The 19,563-nt window shown below is 52.0% G+C and overlaps 1 protein-coding gene and 1 pseudogene across 2 annotated transcripts; one reads left to right on the top strand and one right to left on the bottom strand.

The window, feature by feature from the left end:
- Window positions 1-694: 694 nt before the first annotated feature.
- On the top strand, window positions 695-6,062 carry LOC103633770 (zinc transporter 8-like; annotated as a pseudogene).
- Window positions 6,063-7,900: 1,838 nt separating this feature from the next.
- Window positions 7,901-11,401, bottom strand: LOC100191729 (Cadmium/zinc-transporting ATPase HMA2). Of its 2 annotated transcripts, none has more exons than XM_008652579.4 (6): window positions 10,969-11,401; window positions 10,261-10,875; window positions 10,049-10,186; window positions 9,609-9,968; window positions 9,298-9,509; window positions 7,901-9,182 (listed from the first exon to the last, which is right to left on the bottom strand). In XM_008652579.4, the coding sequence occupies exons 1-6, from the start codon at window positions 11,364-11,366 to the stop codon at window positions 8,080-8,082; spliced, it is 2,826 nt and encodes a 941-aa protein (XP_008650801.1). In that variant the 5' UTR covers window positions 11,367-11,401; the 3' UTR covers window positions 7,901-8,079. The 2 variants fall into 2 exon arrangements, with proteins under 2 accessions (XP_008650801.1, NP_001346978.1); NM_001360049.1 differs by having other exon boundaries at window positions 7,906-9,182; window positions 9,609-9,942; window positions 10,969-11,258.
- Window positions 11,402-19,563: the final 8,162 nt, after the last annotated feature.

Below are 19,563 nucleotides of genomic sequence, written 5' to 3'. Positions count from 1 at the left end.
GATATTAAATACACATAAATCGATTATAGAAAATATAATTCAAATTTATTTGTGAAAACATGTAAATTATTGCAAACACTGATTTCAAATATTTAATATAAATTTACGAAGTTAACAAATTAATATTTAATTTATTTCAGTCTCACATATGTATTTTAGAATGAGAAAAATTGTCGCAGTGGTTAGCTCAAAATTAAACGTAGATGATAGGAGGTAGCGTATAAGAAAATTTGGACCTTTATTTTACCTTCGGATTGTCGATAGAAATCAAATCGTCGCGGCATGGCGTGACAATGGCGAGCCGCTGTGTGTGCAACAACAGCGAGCAAAACACGCGAGGAGCGGAGATGGCACGAGCAAAGAAATAAATACGGCGTCGCGACAGCGTTCCACAAGTAGAGCAGTAAATCGTCGACGGTGGGGTTGCTACGCGAGCTCCACACGGGTTGGGGATTCGGCAAACGGCGGCACGCAGCCACGCACAACTCAACAGCAGGTGCGCGATGCAGACGTAGGCTAGCAGCAGAGGAGCAAGGCGTGGCGGGAGTGAGCAGAGGGAGGAGAGCTCGTGGCTGTGGCTCTTATAGGCGACAGAGAGAGGGAATCGGGTTGGAATTATGTGCCTTGAAGGCTATTTGCAGCGCGACGTTGGAGGCTCAAGAAACCGACGCTGTAATTCTACATTAATAGCGCCATGAAGCTGCGCACAGTAACTGAAGAGAAAACTACGGCAGGGTGGACACGGCGCGAGGCGTGCGGATGTGGCCCACAGGTTGGCAGGCAAACACAAGGTCAGCGACGTGGTCCGGTGGAAAGGGAGGGTTGGCCGGCGCCATTGATGGCAGTGGCCGAGTGGGGAAGAAGAGTTGGAAGCCATTAATGGAGGTAGAAGAAACTGCCGAACGGCATTGAGAAGAGGAAGAGGAGAGGTCTCGGTTGCTACGGCGGGTGTGCACGGCATTGACCGCAGCAAGAGGCCAAGCGCAGTTGGGCTGGTGGGAGGCGTGCGTGCTTTTTCAGTTCCTGATTTGGAGAAAGAGAAAGATCTTACAAGTGGGGTCCACCTGCCATAGAGATAGAGGGAGAGAGTACGTGCTGCGTGCACAGGCAACCGAGCGGTAGTTTTTTTAAATCCCTTTCCCTTTTCTATTTTTTTTCTTTGTTTAGATGCGCGCGTGCGTTTGTTTTGTGCTATGTGTTTTTTTCTTTTTTTACTAGAAAATAAAAATATATAATATATATTTAAATATATTAAAAATTGTACTAAATTTAAAGATATTATTTTATAAATGAAAATACCCGATTTAAAAGAATAAGTTATTTTTAGGCAAATACCTATTATTTAAATAGATTGGGCTTAAGAAACATTTTTTTAAATACCTACAATATAAATTATTAACCTATCAAAAAGCATGTTCCAAAACACTTTTTTTTAAATAACAACTCATTCTTATTTTATAAAATAAGATTTTCATAGCAACTTAAATTCAAAATTGGATACATCAAACAAGATTTATGCCTCATCATGAATACATCAAACACTTGACAAAATTTTATGTAATCAAGAAATCATTAAATTTATTTATATCACCATTTCATTATTTGAAAACATAAATATTTTCTTTTCTACTGAAAATTAATAATATAAACTAAGTTATCTTTAATTAATGGATTTAGGGTGTTACAGCATATAGCCATACAAGTTTAAGGACTAGAAGTGCATTTTACTATTTACAATATGAGATATGTACCCTTAAAAAGGTTCAGTCGAGCCTCATGCCGCCTAAAGAAGCTAATTCTTTTATACTTGTGAAAATAATGATTTGGCCTAAGCGTGTATAAAGTAATGATTTGGCCTAAAAGCGTGTATGAATTAGTTTATTGAAAACGAAAACTCCAAAAATGTAAATGAAATTAGTATTTCGAAAACAACAGAAACGAAAGTTCGGTATAAAAAATTCACCAATAACGGTCAAGATTTAAAATACGATAGGTAAACATACCAAAAATAGAAATATCTCAATATAACGAGTTCACAATATAACAAGATCACAATTATCAAAAGTTGAAATTACAACAAGTTCACAAAGATCACAAGTTCATAAAAATCACAAGTTGACAATTCATAAGTCGACAAGTTCGCATACTAATATTTCACAAGCTGCACAATCCACACTATAACAAGTTCACATTATAACAAGATCATAAGCTCACAAAATTCCGATAATTGAATCTGTTTCTGGTAAGAAAAACCAAAAAAACTGTTTTCGGAATTCTAGAAGATTTCGAAACCATTTTCATCCCTACTAGTCTTTGTTATTAATTCCAGGAAATTTCGAGACCTAAATTCAGAAAACTCCGGCCAATTTCGGTAACCGAAGAAAAAAAGGTCGGTAACATGCCACATCGATCCTGATACAGAATTTCGATAACCAGTTTTGTTTCCGAAAAATTACAGTTGTCGGTGTCCAATCGAAAACGAATTTTGAAATCCTCCGGAATTTCGAGACCATTGTCACCCCCCAACTCCTACGTGGGCGTCGTGTGGGGGATGCCGGCGCCGCGATCGCATCTCATTCACCCGCGTGTAATTGGATATCCAAATTGTTGGGACAAATTTAATATTTGAAAACAGATATGTATGGAATCTTGATGATTATATCTCCTTATGTTATGAAGCACATTATTATAAATAAGAGTAAATTTTTTGTATATATTGTTTTATACATTATTTGCTCCATACAACAACAAAAATATGAGAAAAATATATGTATACATATTCGATTTGTATCCAAAATTTATATCTAATATTTATGATAAATTTGAGGTTTATCTTTCATGAATCTTTACATGCTTAATGCTAAAAAGAAAAATATAAAATTTTATAGCAGATTCTATATTCTATTAATTTAGAAAAAAAACAAAAAAAAAACTGATATGTAAACAAGTATCCGTTTACACCTCCTACATTCACCGGTAGAGTGGACGTTAGCCAAGATATTTTCATTAATTGGGTCTCGGCGCGCGCAGGTTTTGGTCGTGGTCGTGGTCGTCGGTCAAATTTCGCCGCAAGTGTGGCGCGCTCACACACGCCACGGCCGCACGGCTCGATCCGTCGATCGTATTCGTAGGTAAGGTACGTACCCAAAAAAAACACTCGCGACGTAGGAGTACTACTGCGGTGTGTGTTTTTTTTTATATAAATAAAAAAACACACGCCTCGGTGGTGGTGGCTATCCGGACAGGTGGCAACAGCACTCGGCCCTTGCTCCGTCAGTAGTACAGTACCCGCGCGCGTTCTGCGCTGCACGTCTGTCGTCAGGGGGACAGACGGACAGTGCCGTTCGTGTCGACATCTTGTCGTCATGCCTTGCCGCCACAACGTCGCTGCCTACCATTTCCCTCGTTTCCTTTCCCGTACGTACTGGCAACGCTCGTCGTTTTTTGCGGGCGTAACCGTAACGAAGCAAGCCAGCCAGAGCCAGCCACTGCCGTCGTCACTCACTCAGGACGACGGACGGCGTGACAAATTTTTTGCCTCTGTCGTTGCCATGCCTGCCGGGGACTTTACAACTACTGGGTCTTTTTATATAACTAGTTACACACTTCCATATATCATCATGTTAGCATACATTATTTTAATAAATAAAACATAAAATTATATATGTCCTATTAGTTAGATGGATGTGAACGCGGAACCTATAACTATACCATATTTTTTACATAAAAGAAAGGATTTTGCATAAAGACTCAGGACGATTGTAGGAACCGTGAAAAGTTATGTTTAATATAATAGAGAAAAGAGAAATTTGAAATATATATAATTAAAAAAAACATTCGGGCCAGGCCAAAGCTGTCGCACGAGCAAACCAGACGACAAAACCATCGGGGCCCATCGACCGCTGACTCACTAGCCGTCGTCGAGTCTGCTTGATGGTAGCCAGTATCCCATGCGTTATTATATATGGTACAGATTTTATTTCGCGAATAGGTATGAGGTGTTTTGATCGTAGCCGCCCAGGCCAGATCAACGGTCGCGGTTTTTCTTCTCCACCCGATAACCCAGAGCGGCGGCGCCGGTTTTCACGGCGACATCCACACCGGTGCGCGATGACCGCGCGCAACCGCACCCCATTCAGCACTCCGAACGGACCTAGGCATAGAGGATGGGATTGAGGATGTGTTTAGGAGGTCGCTCACCAGCTGTTGATTTGTGAAGGAGCTCGGCCACGCAGCGCTGCGGTTCGGCAGTCAATTCCAAGTACGGCGAGCAATTCCCGCAACTCCATGGCTTCTCCCTCCGATTTGAGGGTTGCAGCATCATCACTACGGGCACGCCAAGATCTCGGCTTCGAACGCATGATTCCGTCCGTGATGATTCGCTTATCTCCCTCACGACGGGCGGCTCCTTCTTTGTCTGTTAGGTTCGCTGCCGAGTCCGCGATTTCAGGCCAGCAGCTATCACGGCGTTTTCTGTTCGGCGAGCAATTCCCGCAACTCCATGGCTAGAAGCAAGCTAAGAATACCCTGCCTGGCTACTGATAACAGGGTATTGGAAGTTCGCGGCGCACATGCTAAGAATACCCTGCCTGGCTACTGATAACAGGGTATTGGAAGTTCGCGGCGCACATGGCTGCCCCCCCCCCCCCCCCCCCCCCCCCCCCCCCCCCCACCACACACACACAAACCTCTTTGAGGACTGTAGCACGCAACGCCCAACTTTGGGTCGTTTGTTACAGAAAACCTCCCCCACGTAGCTGAAACCACGAGGCCCTGCCGCCTCCGCCGCCTATATGAGACCACCCACGTAGCTGCGTCTGCGTGCGAGCTCCTCCTCTGTACCCCTACCTCCACCCCCTCCTCGTGCCGTCCACGCAGCACCGGCGCGCCGCGCTCGCCCTCGCCCTGGCAGCCGGCGTCCCGCTGGTCCTCCTCGCGCCCGGCCAAAGACGGAATGCGAAAAAATACGCCTTGATGAGGAAGAAACACGTCCCTGTCAGGGCGCAGCCTTCTTCTCCATCCTCGTGTGCGGGGCGCTGGGCTGCTGCCTGCCCGTGCTGGGGCGGCGCGTGCCGGCGCTGCGCCCTGACAGGGACGTGTTCTTCCTCATCAAGGCGTTCGCGGCGGGGGTCATCCTGGGCTGGCCACGGGGTTCATCCACATCCTCCCCGACGCGTTCGAGAAGCTCACGTCCGACTGCCTCTCCGGCGGGCCGTGGCAGGACTTCCCCTTCGCGGGGCTCGGCGCCATGGTGGGCGCCATCGGCACGCTCGTCGTCGACACCGTCGCCACGGGCTACTTCACGCGCGTCCACTTCAAGGACAGCGCCGCCGCCGCCGTGGGCGCCGCCGCCGTCGGCGACGAGGAGCAACAGCAGCAGCAGGCGGCGTCGGCGCCGCACGTCGACGACGGAGCAGACGGCGACGGCCACGGCCACGGCGGGCACGCGCACATGCACACGCACGCGACGCACGGGCACTCGCACGGCGCCTCGGTCTTGGCGGCTGCATCGTTCAGGTAATCATCATACAGTCCATTGTCGATTTCCAAAATGGAGCACTGACTTTATTGTTCAGGTAATCATCAAGAACCCCATGGTGCAGAGCCGGGGCAAGCTGCAGCTCGCCATCAACGCCTTCATGCTCTTCTGCGCGGGCCGCATGGCCACGCTGGCCAAGTGGACCTAGTAACTAGCCATAATGATGAGGATGATTCTAGTGATGAGAAAGATATAAATTGGGCCTTAATAGAGATCAAATTGCTATGGTGGATGAATTGATAAAGGTTGTCAATAAAAAAGGAGAACATATATGCCGTCGTATGTGTGTCTGTATATTATGAACTGTATGTTTGAACTGTATTTTAACCAGCAACTATTCATCATCACCCGTAGTGCACAGATGCCGCCGGCGCCGAAATGCCTCTTGCTGAGCTGCCGAATTCATCACCACAGACAGTACCACTCCACTTCCATCTATCAAAGGGTGTTTGGGACTGCTCTAGAATAGATTTATTTTTTTAAAAAAATTAATTGAAACAATGGACAAAATGATTTATCTAAATGTCTTGTATGTTCACATCACAACCCTGGAGCATTTAGCATTAGCCTCCAATTCCTCAACCACGTTGCACAAATCGACCTCCTTCCAGACACTTGTATTGAAGATCAGCTTCCAGCAGAGCGCACACCAGACCAACTTTTCCCCTGAAAAATGAAAAATGTAATTCGTTTCGCGTTTTCCACGAGACCGGAAGAATTGCTGCACAAATCACATTCTGTAATTCATATTTCTTATAGGACTCAGGGCAGAGACAAGCAATTGACTCAAAGTTATAACCTACATTCCAACCAAAAAAGATTATTCAGTTCTGCCCACAAAAAATTAGCTGCGCAGCAGTCAAACATCAAATGACAAATTGATTCCTTTCTTGTACAGAACAAACAAGATGTATCCAGTAAATGCTTCGTTTTATTCAAGTTACCCGCCCTTTGAGCAGAAAGACCAAATAATTTGATCATTTTTCTTTACTAGATCCACAGACTCTATTATATAAATCAGATCATACCATAACATCATGATATATGAAGAGATGCTTTTTCTAAAAGACAGCTTCAGATCCAGTCCATCCCAAATATCACTAATAGAGGAACCATGTTCGTTATTGATTATATGTGATGGCCAAAATTGTGTAGCAAGGATAGAGTTACCAAACCAAATGTCTTTCCAAAATCTGATTCTTTTTTCCACTGCCTATTTTCCACTTAACCCACACATGAGCCGTCGTAGCAACCCATAGGACTCCTTTCCAAAAAAAGGAGAAATTTTCTTACGAAAGCAATAAAAATAATGTTTGGGTTAGTCATTTTATATTTCCAATTAACAATCTAAGATCCACAGAGCATGCTCATTCAAGTGGTATCTGAAAATCCATGCTGCCAAAATAAATAAGTTCAAACTTCTAAGATCAGGAATGCCCATACCACCAAACTCTTTTTTCCGGGGCAACAATTGCCGGTTAGCAAGATGATGTTTTTTCTTATCCTCAGTGGATCCCCAAAAGAAGTAACCTATATGCGAATTGATCATATCAATAGCCCATTTAGGGAATTTGATGATGGACATCAAATAATTCGGAATACTTGCCGGACATGATTTTAACAGAATAAGTCCCCCCACCAGAAAAGAGGAGCCTGCCTTTCTAGCTGGCCACCCTCCTAATAACTTTTATCAACTACATGTTGTAAATCTTCTCTCCTTAATTTAGAGAAATACAAAGGAACACCCAAATATTTAAGGGGAACTTTTTGTTGCTTACAGCAGAATAAATTTGTCATATGTTTTTCCTCTTGTAAGTCTAAACCAATAGAAAGAAGATCGCTATTGTCATAGTTAATCTTCATACTTGACATCTTTTCAAATAATACTAACGGCCATTTAAGATTCCTGGCTTTCTCTAAATTGTTTTTCAAGAAAAGAAGAGTATCATCCGCGTACTGTAAACTGATAATACCTCCCTCAGGAACTCTAGGAAGCAAACCCTCAATTAATTAGGCTTTTAAGACTTTACATGGCTTAATTTTTTATTTTTAGAACACATGCAATGCACAAGCTGACGACGGTGATGCAAAGGGGAAAAAAGCTAACGACGAGCTAACCAAGTCGCTGACTCATAAGTTAATAACTAATCAGTGACCCATGCTTTGCTACGGTTATTATATATTATATAAATATGTATTGAAATATTTATTTAAATATAATTGTTTATTTTTAAACACTAAGGTATATTTGGTTTGATGGTTAGTCTCAAGTTTTTAAAGCAGGAGACGTGAATTCGAGTGCTCACTATACACTATTTTTTACGTGGTATGGTAGAGGGATCCAGACATCAGTTACCCACATTAGATTTTTAATAGAGTATTATATATAATTTTTTTTCTAATGATCTCAGGGGAACATAGATTACAAGAATATTAGTACTCGTAATAGAAACAACTTCCTGTCTACGGCATAGGATATGAGTAATTTTTTTATATACAAGACGACCGTATTCCACGAATGGTAGTGCTGGTAGGTGAGGTCAGCACACGAGGGCTGAGATGGCGCCGCCGTCTTTACCACCGGAGCCGTGGCAGCACAATGCGTCCTTGGGAGAACCAGACCGACTCCTCGCGGTGCTGCAGCAGGGCGACCTGGCGCTGATGACAATGCATACCTCGTCTTCGGCACCGTGCGCTGCAGCGCAGCACCCCCCGGCTCCCGCGTTCTCGTGAGGGAAGGCCTCCTTCCGGTGCTCCACGGCCCGTCCCGGAATGGCGATCACGACGGCGTCCTCGGGCGGCTTGCTCTCCTTCTGGCAGCAACCATGGCAGTCCTTACCCTGCTTGTCGCCTCCTAGCGTCCCGGGCTTCCCCGCGCCTGCGTGCCCGTGCCCGTGCCCGTGCCCGTGCCTGTGCCTCGTCGTCGCCACCGGCTTCACCGTCGCGCAGCACGGCTTGGACGCCTGCTTGCTCTTGCACGCCGTAGCGCTAGCGCAGCACCTCGGGCGGCGGGCGGCGCCGTCCCTGAGCAGCAGCATGCTGTGGAGGACGACGAGCAGGCACGTGCCGACGTCGGCGAGCACGGCCACCCACAGCACGGGGCGCCACGCGACGGCGAGCGCCAGCACGGCGGCCTTGGCGCCGACGGAGGAGGCCACGTTCACGGCGATGGTGCGCCGGGCGCGGCGCCCGAGCCGGACGGCCTTGGGCACCCTGAGGATGTCGCCGGACATGAGCGCGGCGTGGCTCGTCTCGATGGCCGCGGCCGACCCGGACAGGCCCATGGACACGCCCACGTCCGCCGCGGCCAGCGCCGGGGCGTCGTTCATGCCGTCGCCCACCATCAGCGTCGCCCCGTGCCGCGCCTGCAGGCCCCGGACGAGCCGGACCTTGTCCTCCGGCAGGAGCCCCGCGTGGAGCTCCTCCAGGACGCCCCCGAGCTGCTCCTGCGCGTGCTTGGCCGCCGCCGCGCTGTCCCCGGTCAGCATCACCGACTTGATCCCCATCGACCTCAGCTGCAGGATCGCCTCGGCCGCCCCTGTCCTGCAGGTGTCGGACAGCGAGAACTTCCCCACCAGATCGCCGTCGCAGATCACGTGGCCGATGGACACGCCTTTGAGACCGTCTGTTTCTTGGTGGCCAGCTTGTGTACATGATGAAAGTTTCGTCGCCATGTCGCAATCGCAACCCAGGAAGCCGTTAGTTCAGCTGTTGGTCAAGAATGCGTGAACAAAAAGGTCTGGAATGTGTTTGCTTACCATGTTGATGATGACGACACGAGGACCTTGCTATGATCCTTTCGTTTCCAATGTAGATCTGTTTCCCATCCATCACCCCGTAGATGCCCTCGCCATGATAGATGCAGGTCTCGGTCACGTTCTCCGGCTTCGGCTGTACAGATTTGGACTGAGCGTACTCGACAAGTGCAGCGGCCATTGGATGGCTTGATTTGCTCTCGATGCTAGATACCCTGCGAGAGCGAGAGCAGGAGCAGGAGATTCATTAGTAGCAAATTATTGCTGAAGCAGTATGTTAACAACAGTTTAATCATCTGCTGGTGTATACTTACCAGTAGAGTAGCTGGTTCATTTCAACCTTGTCCCCAACCACATGGAAGTCCTTGATGCTGAACTCCCCTCTGGTGATGGTGCCGGTCTTGTCGAACGCGGCGACCCTGACTTCGCCCAGCGACTCGAGGACGTTGCCTCCCTTGACGAGGAGCCCCATCCTGGCCGCCCGCAGGAGCGCGCAGAAGGTGGCGACGGGCGTGGACAGCACCAGCGCGCACGGGCACGCGCTCACCAGCAGCACCAGGGACAGCCGGAACCAATGCTCCAGCTCCAGGTCGCGAGCTCCCAGCAGGGCGGGCACGAGGACCACCCCCGCCGCGAGGACGACCACGGCTGCACATGCAAAAGACACAACCACACTGCTTCTGCTGAACTGCTATGCCGATTCTATGCGTTTTTGACACCGCGGTCGTTTCCGGTGGTCACCGTGCCCGCGTACCAGGGGTGTAGTGCTTGGCGCACGAGTCGATGAGCCGCTGCGTCCGAGACCGGCTGTTCTGGGCCTCCTCCACCAGCCTCTCCATCTTCGCCACCGTCGAGTTCTCGGCGAGGGCCGTCGTCCTCACGGAGATGTAGCCTGCGACACCACCACATGGATGGATCGACATTGTTGCTGAATAAAGCTCGGAAATGAACAGATCCGAGGATTACCGTCTAAGTTGATGGTGCCGGCCCAGACCTCCGACTGCGGCTGCTTCGGCACGGGGAAGGACTCGCCGGTGAGGCTGCTCTCGTCGACCTCGCTGTGCCCGCCGACGACCACGCCGTCCACGGGGACCACGTCGCCGGCCCTGACCGCGACGACGGTGCCGACCGCGACGTCGCCCATGCCGACGACCTGCCCCGTCTCGGCCAGCACGACGGTCTTGGGCACCGTGGACATGAGGGACAGCATCCCGGCGCTGGCCTTGCTGCACGCCAGCGTCTCCAGCCACTCGGCGACGGTGAAGAGGAACACGATGGCGCCGGCCTCCGTGAAGCTCCCGAGCGCCACGGAGCCGGCGACCGCGATGAGCATCAGGATGTTGATGTCCAGCGTCAGCTTGCCCGCCGCGGCGAACGCCCGGAGCAGCATGGGCTGGGAGCCCACGCAGGCCGCCGCCACCGCCAGCCACCGCAGCGGGGGGAGCAGCGGCGCGAGCAGGGACAGGGCGAGCAGGGCGCCGCAGGCGACGGTGAACGGGCTGGGCCACCGCCCGCCGGCGCCGGCGCTGCTGCCATAGGCTCGGACGGAGGCCTCGAGGCCCGCCTTGTTCAGAACCTTCACTGGTCCGGAAATGTGCAACAGAGATTGATTCCGATTTCATCGTAATATATATGTAGGCCGGGGGGGTCGAAGGAGTTTTTTTTTTTCGTTACCAATGTGGAACTGGGAGACGGCGGCGGTGTCGTGGTCGACGATGACGGTCCGGGACGGGACGACGACGGTGACCGCCCTCACGCCTTGGATGGGCGTCAGGAGCCGCTCGACGAGCGCCACCTCGGCGGTGCAGCAGATGCCCAGGACATCCAGGTACGTCTTCTCCCACTTGCCGGCCGCCTTCCCGCAGCAGCCGCCGTGGTGGTCGCCGCCGCTCCTGGCCGCTGCCTCCACGGCCGGTCCCGGCATCGCAGGGGGGCGAGCGGAAACGACGTGCGCCCGCGGGGCCAACCAAAAATTTAGCCACCGGCTGCTCCTTTATCCATGGCGTGGCCCGGTCCCGAGTTTTCAGGTTTGCCTCTTGAATTCCTATTTTGGGAGGAGACCCTCGAATCATATCATGGAATGCCACTCCATAATAATCAGATGAACTATCAACGTATGAAGTGGCCCGTGTGATCGCGCGGCTAGCATGCTACGCACTCTCCGTCCATCTTATCATTTTGAACAAGGACACGCTTAATTTTGACTGATTTTTCTACCTCGATGTATAAAAACAATTGCTAGTATATAATTCATAAGTCTCTGCTCCTATAATGCACTCCCAGCGTTTCCACGGGCTCGATGTTAAATGGTAAAAATAAGCTTAAATTTCACACAAAGTGGGGGGTTTGAACAGGGGTTATTAGTTTCAAACAGACATTCACACCCAGTGGCGCATACAATCCCAGGCACCCAGGCCGTGGCTCGGAGCATGATCCATATGTTTTTACATGCCTTCGTTATTTTTATAGTAAAACTGGTTAGTTACTCGTGCATTGCTACGGTTTCTATATACTACATAGATAAATCTTATTTAAATGAGATAGTTATTCAAACACATTTCAAACCTTTGCAATGATTTGTGCTTCATTTAAATTAGTCGCTGTGTCCGATATCAACACACCTAACATATAATCTGTATAAATTCATTTTATAAGCCGAGTGAGAAACCACACTTTCAATGCTCGCTCTTGTGAGGTGGCTCGGTGGCAACAAACCTTACCGATGCCCCTTTCTCCTCCCCTCAGGCCTGGCCCTGAGGGTAGGCAGGGTATGCCGCCGCTCAGGGCCTCCAAAGTCAGTAGGGCCCCAGTCTGGCACAAATAGATATATATATATATATATTCTATTCCCAAAATCCCTAGCCGTTGCTCGCTGGTAACTATTGCTAAAGATATTGCAAATGATATTGGTGTAAATGCATCATTTCCAGTAAAGCGTAAAGCGGCGAGAAAGAAACAATTTGATGAAAGTAGTTGCCATGAAGAAATTCTAGAAAATAAGAGAGCTTTTGAAGTCAACTATTTTTTGTATTAGTTGATATGGCGAGCACTTCTTTGAGGACTAGATTTGAAGAACTCCCCATGTTTAAAGGTATATTCGGGTTTTTTATTGAGCTCAAGCAAACTAAGGTCACTAAATGATAGAGAACTTAAAGAGTGTTACACTAAATTTGCAAACACTTTCTCTCATGATGGTTCATGTGATGTTGAGTTAAATGATTTGATTTCTAAATTGAATATTCTAAAGTTTACTTTGCCTAACGGCACATTGTCTGCTATGGAGATTTTTGAGCATACCAGAGATGTGGATTGTTATCCTAATGCCTCTATTGCTTATATAATATTATTTATTCTGCTTGTTACTGTTGCATCTGCTGAAAGAAGCTTCTCAAAATTAAAGTTACTGAAGGATTATTTAAGATCAACAATGAGTCAAGAAAGGTTGAATGGTTTGGTGACTTTATGCATCGAGAAGAAGCTATTGGATGATATCAATATCAGTAGTATAATCGATGATTTTGAATAAAAAATGTTAGAAGAAATTTTATAAGATGAGGAGTGACAAGTAAGTTTTTATTATTTCAGCTAATGTTATTTTATAAATAATAATATATAATATTCTATATTACAGTAAGTTATATACAAATTTTTTTACTGATATATGTTTAATAGATGTGTAGATTATATATATATATATATAGTTATACGGGGCCTCTATATAATTTTTTGCTTAGGGCCCCCGAAATGTCAGGACCGGCCCTGCCTCCCCTCCGTCTTGCCGCCGCCAGAGTAAGCGTCTGAAAGTCTTGAACGGCTTGCGAGAATGAATGTGGCAGGATCCTCCTCATATTTTCACGACTAACATATCTCCTTGTTGAGCAGGTATGTTTCTTTCGGTTCCCCTCGGGGTCTATATGAACCATGGTTAAACTTTTGAGTAAAAAAATTGTAAGCAGAATCTATCAAATAATGAATCACCGTTTTTAGATTATTAGGAACTAAAGATTTGCTAACAACCCCACCCCTTTCAGATGCTCATATGAACTAAGGGCTCTGTTTGAGATAGCTCTAGCTCCAAGAAATTTGGTGAAGTTGGTAGAGCAGGTCATTAGGTGCTCTAGAAAATCGTGAAGCTAGAATTATAATCCTTTAGAAGACATTTAAATAAGTTATTTTGTTTAATATTTAGATTAAAATATATTTTTTAAAAATTATTTAAATTAATATTATAAACTATAACTCCATAGTGTAGCTAGAATCTGGAGCCATCCCAGACACCCTCTAAACCAGAAACGAATAAGGGTGAAAAAAGGTTATTAAGGGCTAGTTTGGGAACCCTAATTTTCCAAGGGATTTCTATTTTTCCAAGGGAAATTAGTTTATTTTCTCATGGAAAAATAGAAATTCCTTGGGATATTGAGGTTCCCAAACTAGCCCGAAACTGATAAGAAAAAAACACTCTAGGCCCAGAAGAACGGAGTTGCGCCAACCTTGCCAATTCACAATTGGACAATAAGGACAAGCAATTAGGACAGCGGAATGGTAGCCCAATCAAGCATCGAGTAAAATTAGCTAAATAATCTAGACAGTTGGACATGGAGATAGCCCAACCAAGCATTATGGTAAAAAGCCCTGCATTTTCTGGATTACATTAATGTATTGCTACATGAGAAAATCTTCATTCAAATATATTATAAATATAACCAGCAAGATGGTGAAGTAGATTGATGAGCCTACATCGAAACATCCGGTCAGCAAATGGTTGCTAATTAGATAATTTCTATGCAAGGGACCCGTTGCTAACTTAGCAATATGGCATTAAAAAGTTGCTACCTATGTCCAAAGAAAACATCCAAAGTGTATGTCTTGTCAAACTACAATTCCTTATTTCGCGTTTGTTGTTTAATTAAACATAGTTCGATGTAGATAGTACAAACGACCCAGGTCATTATTATGCAGTAAAACATTGTTATACAAGAAGATGAGGCGATAATCAACTGTGGGCTGAATGGTCTGCACTACTACTATTGTCGGTGTTTCGAGACCGGGGGGTCCCTGAGCCGACGAGTGAGTGTGCCGCGTGCCCCAGTCCAGATGGGTCGAGCGCGTGGGCGAGCGCGAAGGGGGGAAGCGAGGCGGCCGGAGACGGGCGTGAGAGAGGTGGAAATCCCGCGGCCTTCGTGTTCGTCCCGCGCCCAGGTCGGGTGCGCTTGCAGTAGGGGGTTACAAGCGTCCACGCGGGTGAGGGAAGCGAGCGGCCCCAAGAGAGCGCCTGCCCCGTCCTCGTCCCCGCGCGGCCAACCTTCTCTAAGAAGGCCCTGGTCCTTCCTTTTATAGGCGTAAGGAGAGGATCCAGGTGTACAATGGGGGTGTAGCAGAGTGCTACGTGTCTAGCGGAGGGAGAGCTAGCGCCCTAAGTACATGCCAATGTGGCAGCCGGAGAGATCTTGGCACCCAGCAGGCGTGATGTCGTGGCTGTCGGAGGAGCAACGGAGCATGGTGGAGGGACAGCTGTCGGAGCGGTTGAATCCTTGCTGACGTCCCCCTGCTTCCGTAAGGGAGCTGAGAGCCGCCGTCGTCACAGGGCTAGCGGGGCGCCATCATTGCCTATCTGGCGGAGCTGGCCAGATGGGACACCGGTCTTGTTCTCTGCGGCCCGAGTCGGCTCGGGGTAGGGTGATGATGGCGCTTCCTGTCGACGTGGCGGGCCTGTGCCCTAGGTCGGGCGACGTGGTGGCTCCTCCGAAGCCGAGGTCGAGTCTGTCTTCCGTGGCCGAGGCCGAGCCCGAGCTCCTGGGTCGGGCGAGGCGAAGGTCGTTCGGCAGAGGCCAGGGCGGAGTCCGAGCCCTGGGGTCGGGCGAAGCGGAGTTCGTCGTCTTCTGGGGCTTAGCCCAAGTCCGAGCCCTGGGTCGGGCGGAGCGGAGTTCGCCGTCTTCCGGGGCTTAGCCCGAGTCCGAGCCCTGGGTCGGGCGGAGCGGAGTTCGCCGTCTTCCGGGGCTTAGCCCGAGTCCGAGCCCTGGGTCGGGCGGAGCGGAGTTCGCCGCCTTCCGGGGCTTAGCCCGAGTCCGTGCCCTGGGTCGGGCGGAGCGGAGTTCGCCGTCTTCCGGGGCTTAGCCCGAGTCCGAGCCCTGGGTCGGGCGGAGCGGAGTTCGCCGTCTTCCGGGGCTTAGCCCGAGTCCGAGCCCTGGGTCGGGCGGAGCGGAGTTTCTTATGGCGTCTTCGGCAGGGCCTTCGCGTTAAATGCTCCTGCAGCTTGGTCGGTTGGTGCGGCGATTTAGTCAGGGTTGCTTCTTAGCGAAGGCAAGGCCTCGGGCGAGCCGGAGATGTGTCCGCCGTTAAAAAGGGGGGCCTCGGGCGAGACGGAAACCCCTCGGGGTCGGCTGCCCTTGCCCGAGGCTAGGCTCGGGCGAGGCGTGATCGAGTCGCTCGTACGGACTGATCCCTGACTTAATCGCACCCATCAGGCCTCTGCAGCTTTATGCTGATGGGGGTTACCAGCTGAGAATTAGGCGTCTTGAGGGTACCCCTAATTATGGTCCCCGACAGTAGCCCCCGAGCCTCGAAGGGAGTGTTAGCACTCGCTTGGAGGCTTTCGTCGCACTTTTTTGCAAGGGGACCAGCCTTTCTCGGTTGCATTTTGTTCCGGTGGGTGCGCACGAGCGCACCCGCCGGGTGTAGCCCCCGAGGCCTCGGAGGAGTGGTTTCACTCCTTCGAGGTCTTAATGCCTTGCGTAATGTTTCGGCTGGTCTGGTTGTTCCCTCATGCGAGCAGGCCGTAGCCCGGGTGCACGGTCGGGGTCTAAGTTCTCGGGCTGGTATGTTGACGCTGTCAACGGTTTGGCCGGAGCCGGGTTTGCGAGAGCAGCCCCCGAGCCTCTGCACAGGGCGAGAGGGCGATCAGGGACAGACTCGGCTTTTTTACATACGCCCCTACGTCGCCTTTCCGCAAGGAGGAGGGGGGGGAGAGCGCCATGTTACCCTCGATGGGCATCGGACATGGTGTCTCCGGTGAGCTGCAAGCGGGTAATCCGAGTGGACGTCCGTGCCCCGTTCGTTGGGGGTCGGCTAGGGGCCCAGAGGCACGCCCAAAAGTACCTGCGGGTGATCTGCCGGACCCGGTCCCCTGGCGACGGGGTCCGAGGGCTCGATGCCTCCCTCCGATGGGATTCCGTTACAAGATCGCTCCCGCTGGTCTCGGAAATGTCCTAGGGTACCTCGGGAGCTCAGCCCGAGCCTTGGTTATGTATCGAACGTACCCCTGGTCATCCCTCGCTCGGCGTCTGAGGCGACTGTGAACCCTTCGGGGGCCAGCCTTCGAACCCCTGATCAGTAATGGGCGCGGAGCCCGAGTAGCCTGAGGCGGCCGTGGAGCCCTTCGGGGGGCCAGCCTTCGAACCTCTGACCAGTAGTGGGTGTAGGGCCCACGCGATCTGAGGCGACTGTTGAACCCCTCGGAGGGCCAGCCTTCGAACCTCTGATCAGTAGGGGGGCTCGGAGCCCGGTTCCTTCACAGGGAAGGATCCTTTTCGGGGTATCCCCCTTTCCCGGTCCCTGTTGCAAGAGATAGAGAAAGAGGAAAAAAGGAAAAGGATACGAAATCGAACGACGTGGCGTACCTTTTTTGGCGCGGTTATTACGGCGAAGGCGAAGCGTCGCCCGCTGCGCCTACCAGAAGCGCCGCCTGTCCATCCGCGGAGTTAATGCGACGGGGCGAGTGGTTGGCGGGGCGACCGTTGTGCGTGCGCGAGCCGTTCGAGGAACGGCCGTTTCGCTTCACGTTTTTTGAATCCCGCGTCCGGTCCGGGCGGAACGTTGGAACCGTCTTTGCCTTGGTCTTTATATACCCCGGAGAGGGTCCGGTGACGGTTCTTTGCTTCGCTTCCTGCCTCTCCCTTTAGGCTTTCGCAACCCGAGAGGCCTTAGCCAGAGAAGAGGAAAAAACGCCCTTCCTGCCCCTTGCGCCGCCACCCCTTCCGTTTTGGTGATGGCTGATCGGGTGACCATAATCTCCCCGCGCGACCCGTGGCCCCTTTCCACGGTGACGGCGAGCGATTTGGAGGAGCTGGTCGGCGAGGGTTTGCTTCGCCCTCTCACCGACGAGCAGCGGCCAGAATGGATTCCTCCCATGGGCGGAGTCGCTCCATCCCCCCCGCCGGGGTACGTCGTGAGCTTCATCTCCTTCCACGAGCGGGGATTTGGTGTGCCGACGGGCCGCTTTATGCGGGCCATCCTGTTCCACTATGGGGTGGAGTTGCATAACCTCACCCCCAACTCCATTTCGCAGGCCGCTATCTTCGTAGCGGTGTGCGAAGGGTACTTGGGGATCGCCCCTCATTGGGATTTGTGGACTCATCTCTTCTTCGCCGAGCTTTTTGCCTTGCCGACGGGGGAGAGGAAGGTCCGTGCGGCGGTGTGGGCCGGCGGCTGCACCCTCCTGTTGAGGCAGTCGCGGGCGTCGCAGTACATCCCTGCCGTCCTCGCGTCCTCGAACAAGGGGTGGCAGCGCCGGTGGTTCTACCTCCGGAATGACGGTGAGTTGCTCCCGCCGTTCTCCCAGCGGGTAGTCACCGCCGCCTCCGACGCATGGCGTCACGGGACCCCACACGAGAGACAGAAGAATCTCGAACCCCTTCTCCAGGCCCTGAAGGCGTTGCGGGAGGGGGGACTCACCGCTGCGGGAGTGGTCGCCGCTATCCACCGTCGGAGGGTGCTTCCCTTGGCGGAGCGGCGGCTGCCGCTTTGGGAGATGACCCCGGAGGCTGACTGGGAGGGGTCACGAATGTCCCCTGATCCTCTTCCCTCCGACGCCCTCCAGTGGCGGGTGTCGGCCGCGATGGGGAAGCCGGACTCCCACGCCTTCTCCCAGCTTCGGATGCGCCCCGACCAGGGGTGTGTAACTCTGGTGAGTGTTCGCTTCTTCCTTCTTCATACATCGGGTTGCTCCTGGTTCTTACGATTGGGCTTCTCCCCCCCTTCTTTAGGAGGTGGGGTGGCACAAGCCCTCCCTGCCACGGGTCCCGGAGGACGCGGTGGACCGGGCAGCGCGGCGGGTCGCCGCGGAGGAGAAGAAGAAGAAGAAGGACGCGGAGAAGGCCCGGGCCCGCGAGCGGAGGCGGGTTCGGGACGCCTTGGAGAAGCGCCGTCGCCAGCAGGAGAGGGAAGGACTCCCAAGGGAGCCGTCGCCGGAGACACCCGACGACGATGATGACGACGATGATGAGGAGGAGGACGACATGGCCGCCCGTCTCGGCCTCAGCCCCGGCTTGTGGTGCGATCAGGAGCCGTCGAGCCAGCCCCCGAGCGGGCCGACACCGTCAGTTCCCGGAGTCGGGGCGTCGGGGTCCCGGCCCGAGGCACGGGGGCGGCCCGGGAGATCACCTGACCCCTCGGCTGGAGGAGCCGAGGTGGCTCCGGAGGGCCAGGTCGGGGCGTCTGCTCCCCAGGGGCCGTCGCTTGTACCGACAGCGCATGGGAGTGATCCTCAAGTCGTCGCGGCCGTGCCCGGGCCATCTGCTCCCCGAGCGTCCGAAGCAGGGGCGGCGCCGAAGTTGCCGGCAAAGCGGACCTCGGCGGCTGTTTCGGGAGCCGGGATCCAAGAAACCTCCCCTCAGGCGCGGTGGATCATGGCCCGGAGCGGGTAAGTACCTCAGAAAGTCTTCGTCTTGGCTTCCTATTCACAGATCTTGGCCGTGAATTTCCCCTTTTTTTTATTCAGCAAGCGAAGCCATGGCCAGACCGACCTGGCACCCCGGAAGGCCCTTAAGGCGTCGGTCTGTGCGGCCAGCGCCGCCCCGGGCCTTGTCGTTCAGCCGACCCTTTCGCAGGGCGTTTCACCGCAGGGGGCTCGGGCGTCGCCTGCCTCTGGGGAGCAGGCTCCCGAGGCGGGCTCTTCTGCCGAGGCGGCCATCGTGATAGGGGAGACGGCTGGCGCCGACGTGGTCCCAAGCCCGCTTGTCGTGCCGGCCATGTTGTCGCCTGCCGCCACCGAAGTCGCCGCCGTCCCCGTCGGAGAGCGACCGGTTGCTGCCAGCGTCGGGATGGCGGACGCGTCGGCACCCAGGGTCTAGGAAAAGGCGGGCGTGGACGCGCAATCCGTCCAGCCGGGCGGCAGCCTCGTCGCTGTGCGCCGGAGCCCCGAGGCCCGGCGCCAGTTGCTCCGATTCCGGACCCACGAGGCCTCGGACCCTGTCTTCGTTCTCGATGATGAACAGGAGGACCAGTCCTGGGATGAGCTCCGCGAGCGTGCTGAAGCGACGGTGGGGTCGCTCC

The sequence above is a fragment of the Zea mays genome, chromosome 7, assembly GCF_902167145.1.
Source record: "Zea mays cultivar B73 chromosome 7, Zm-B73-REFERENCE-NAM-5.0, whole genome shotgun sequence".
Lineage (NCBI taxonomy): Eukaryota > Viridiplantae > Streptophyta > Magnoliopsida > Poales > Poaceae > Zea > Zea mays.
The sequence above is the reverse complement of the archived record's forward strand: the minus strand, read 5'-3'. Positions and strand labels throughout refer to the sequence as shown.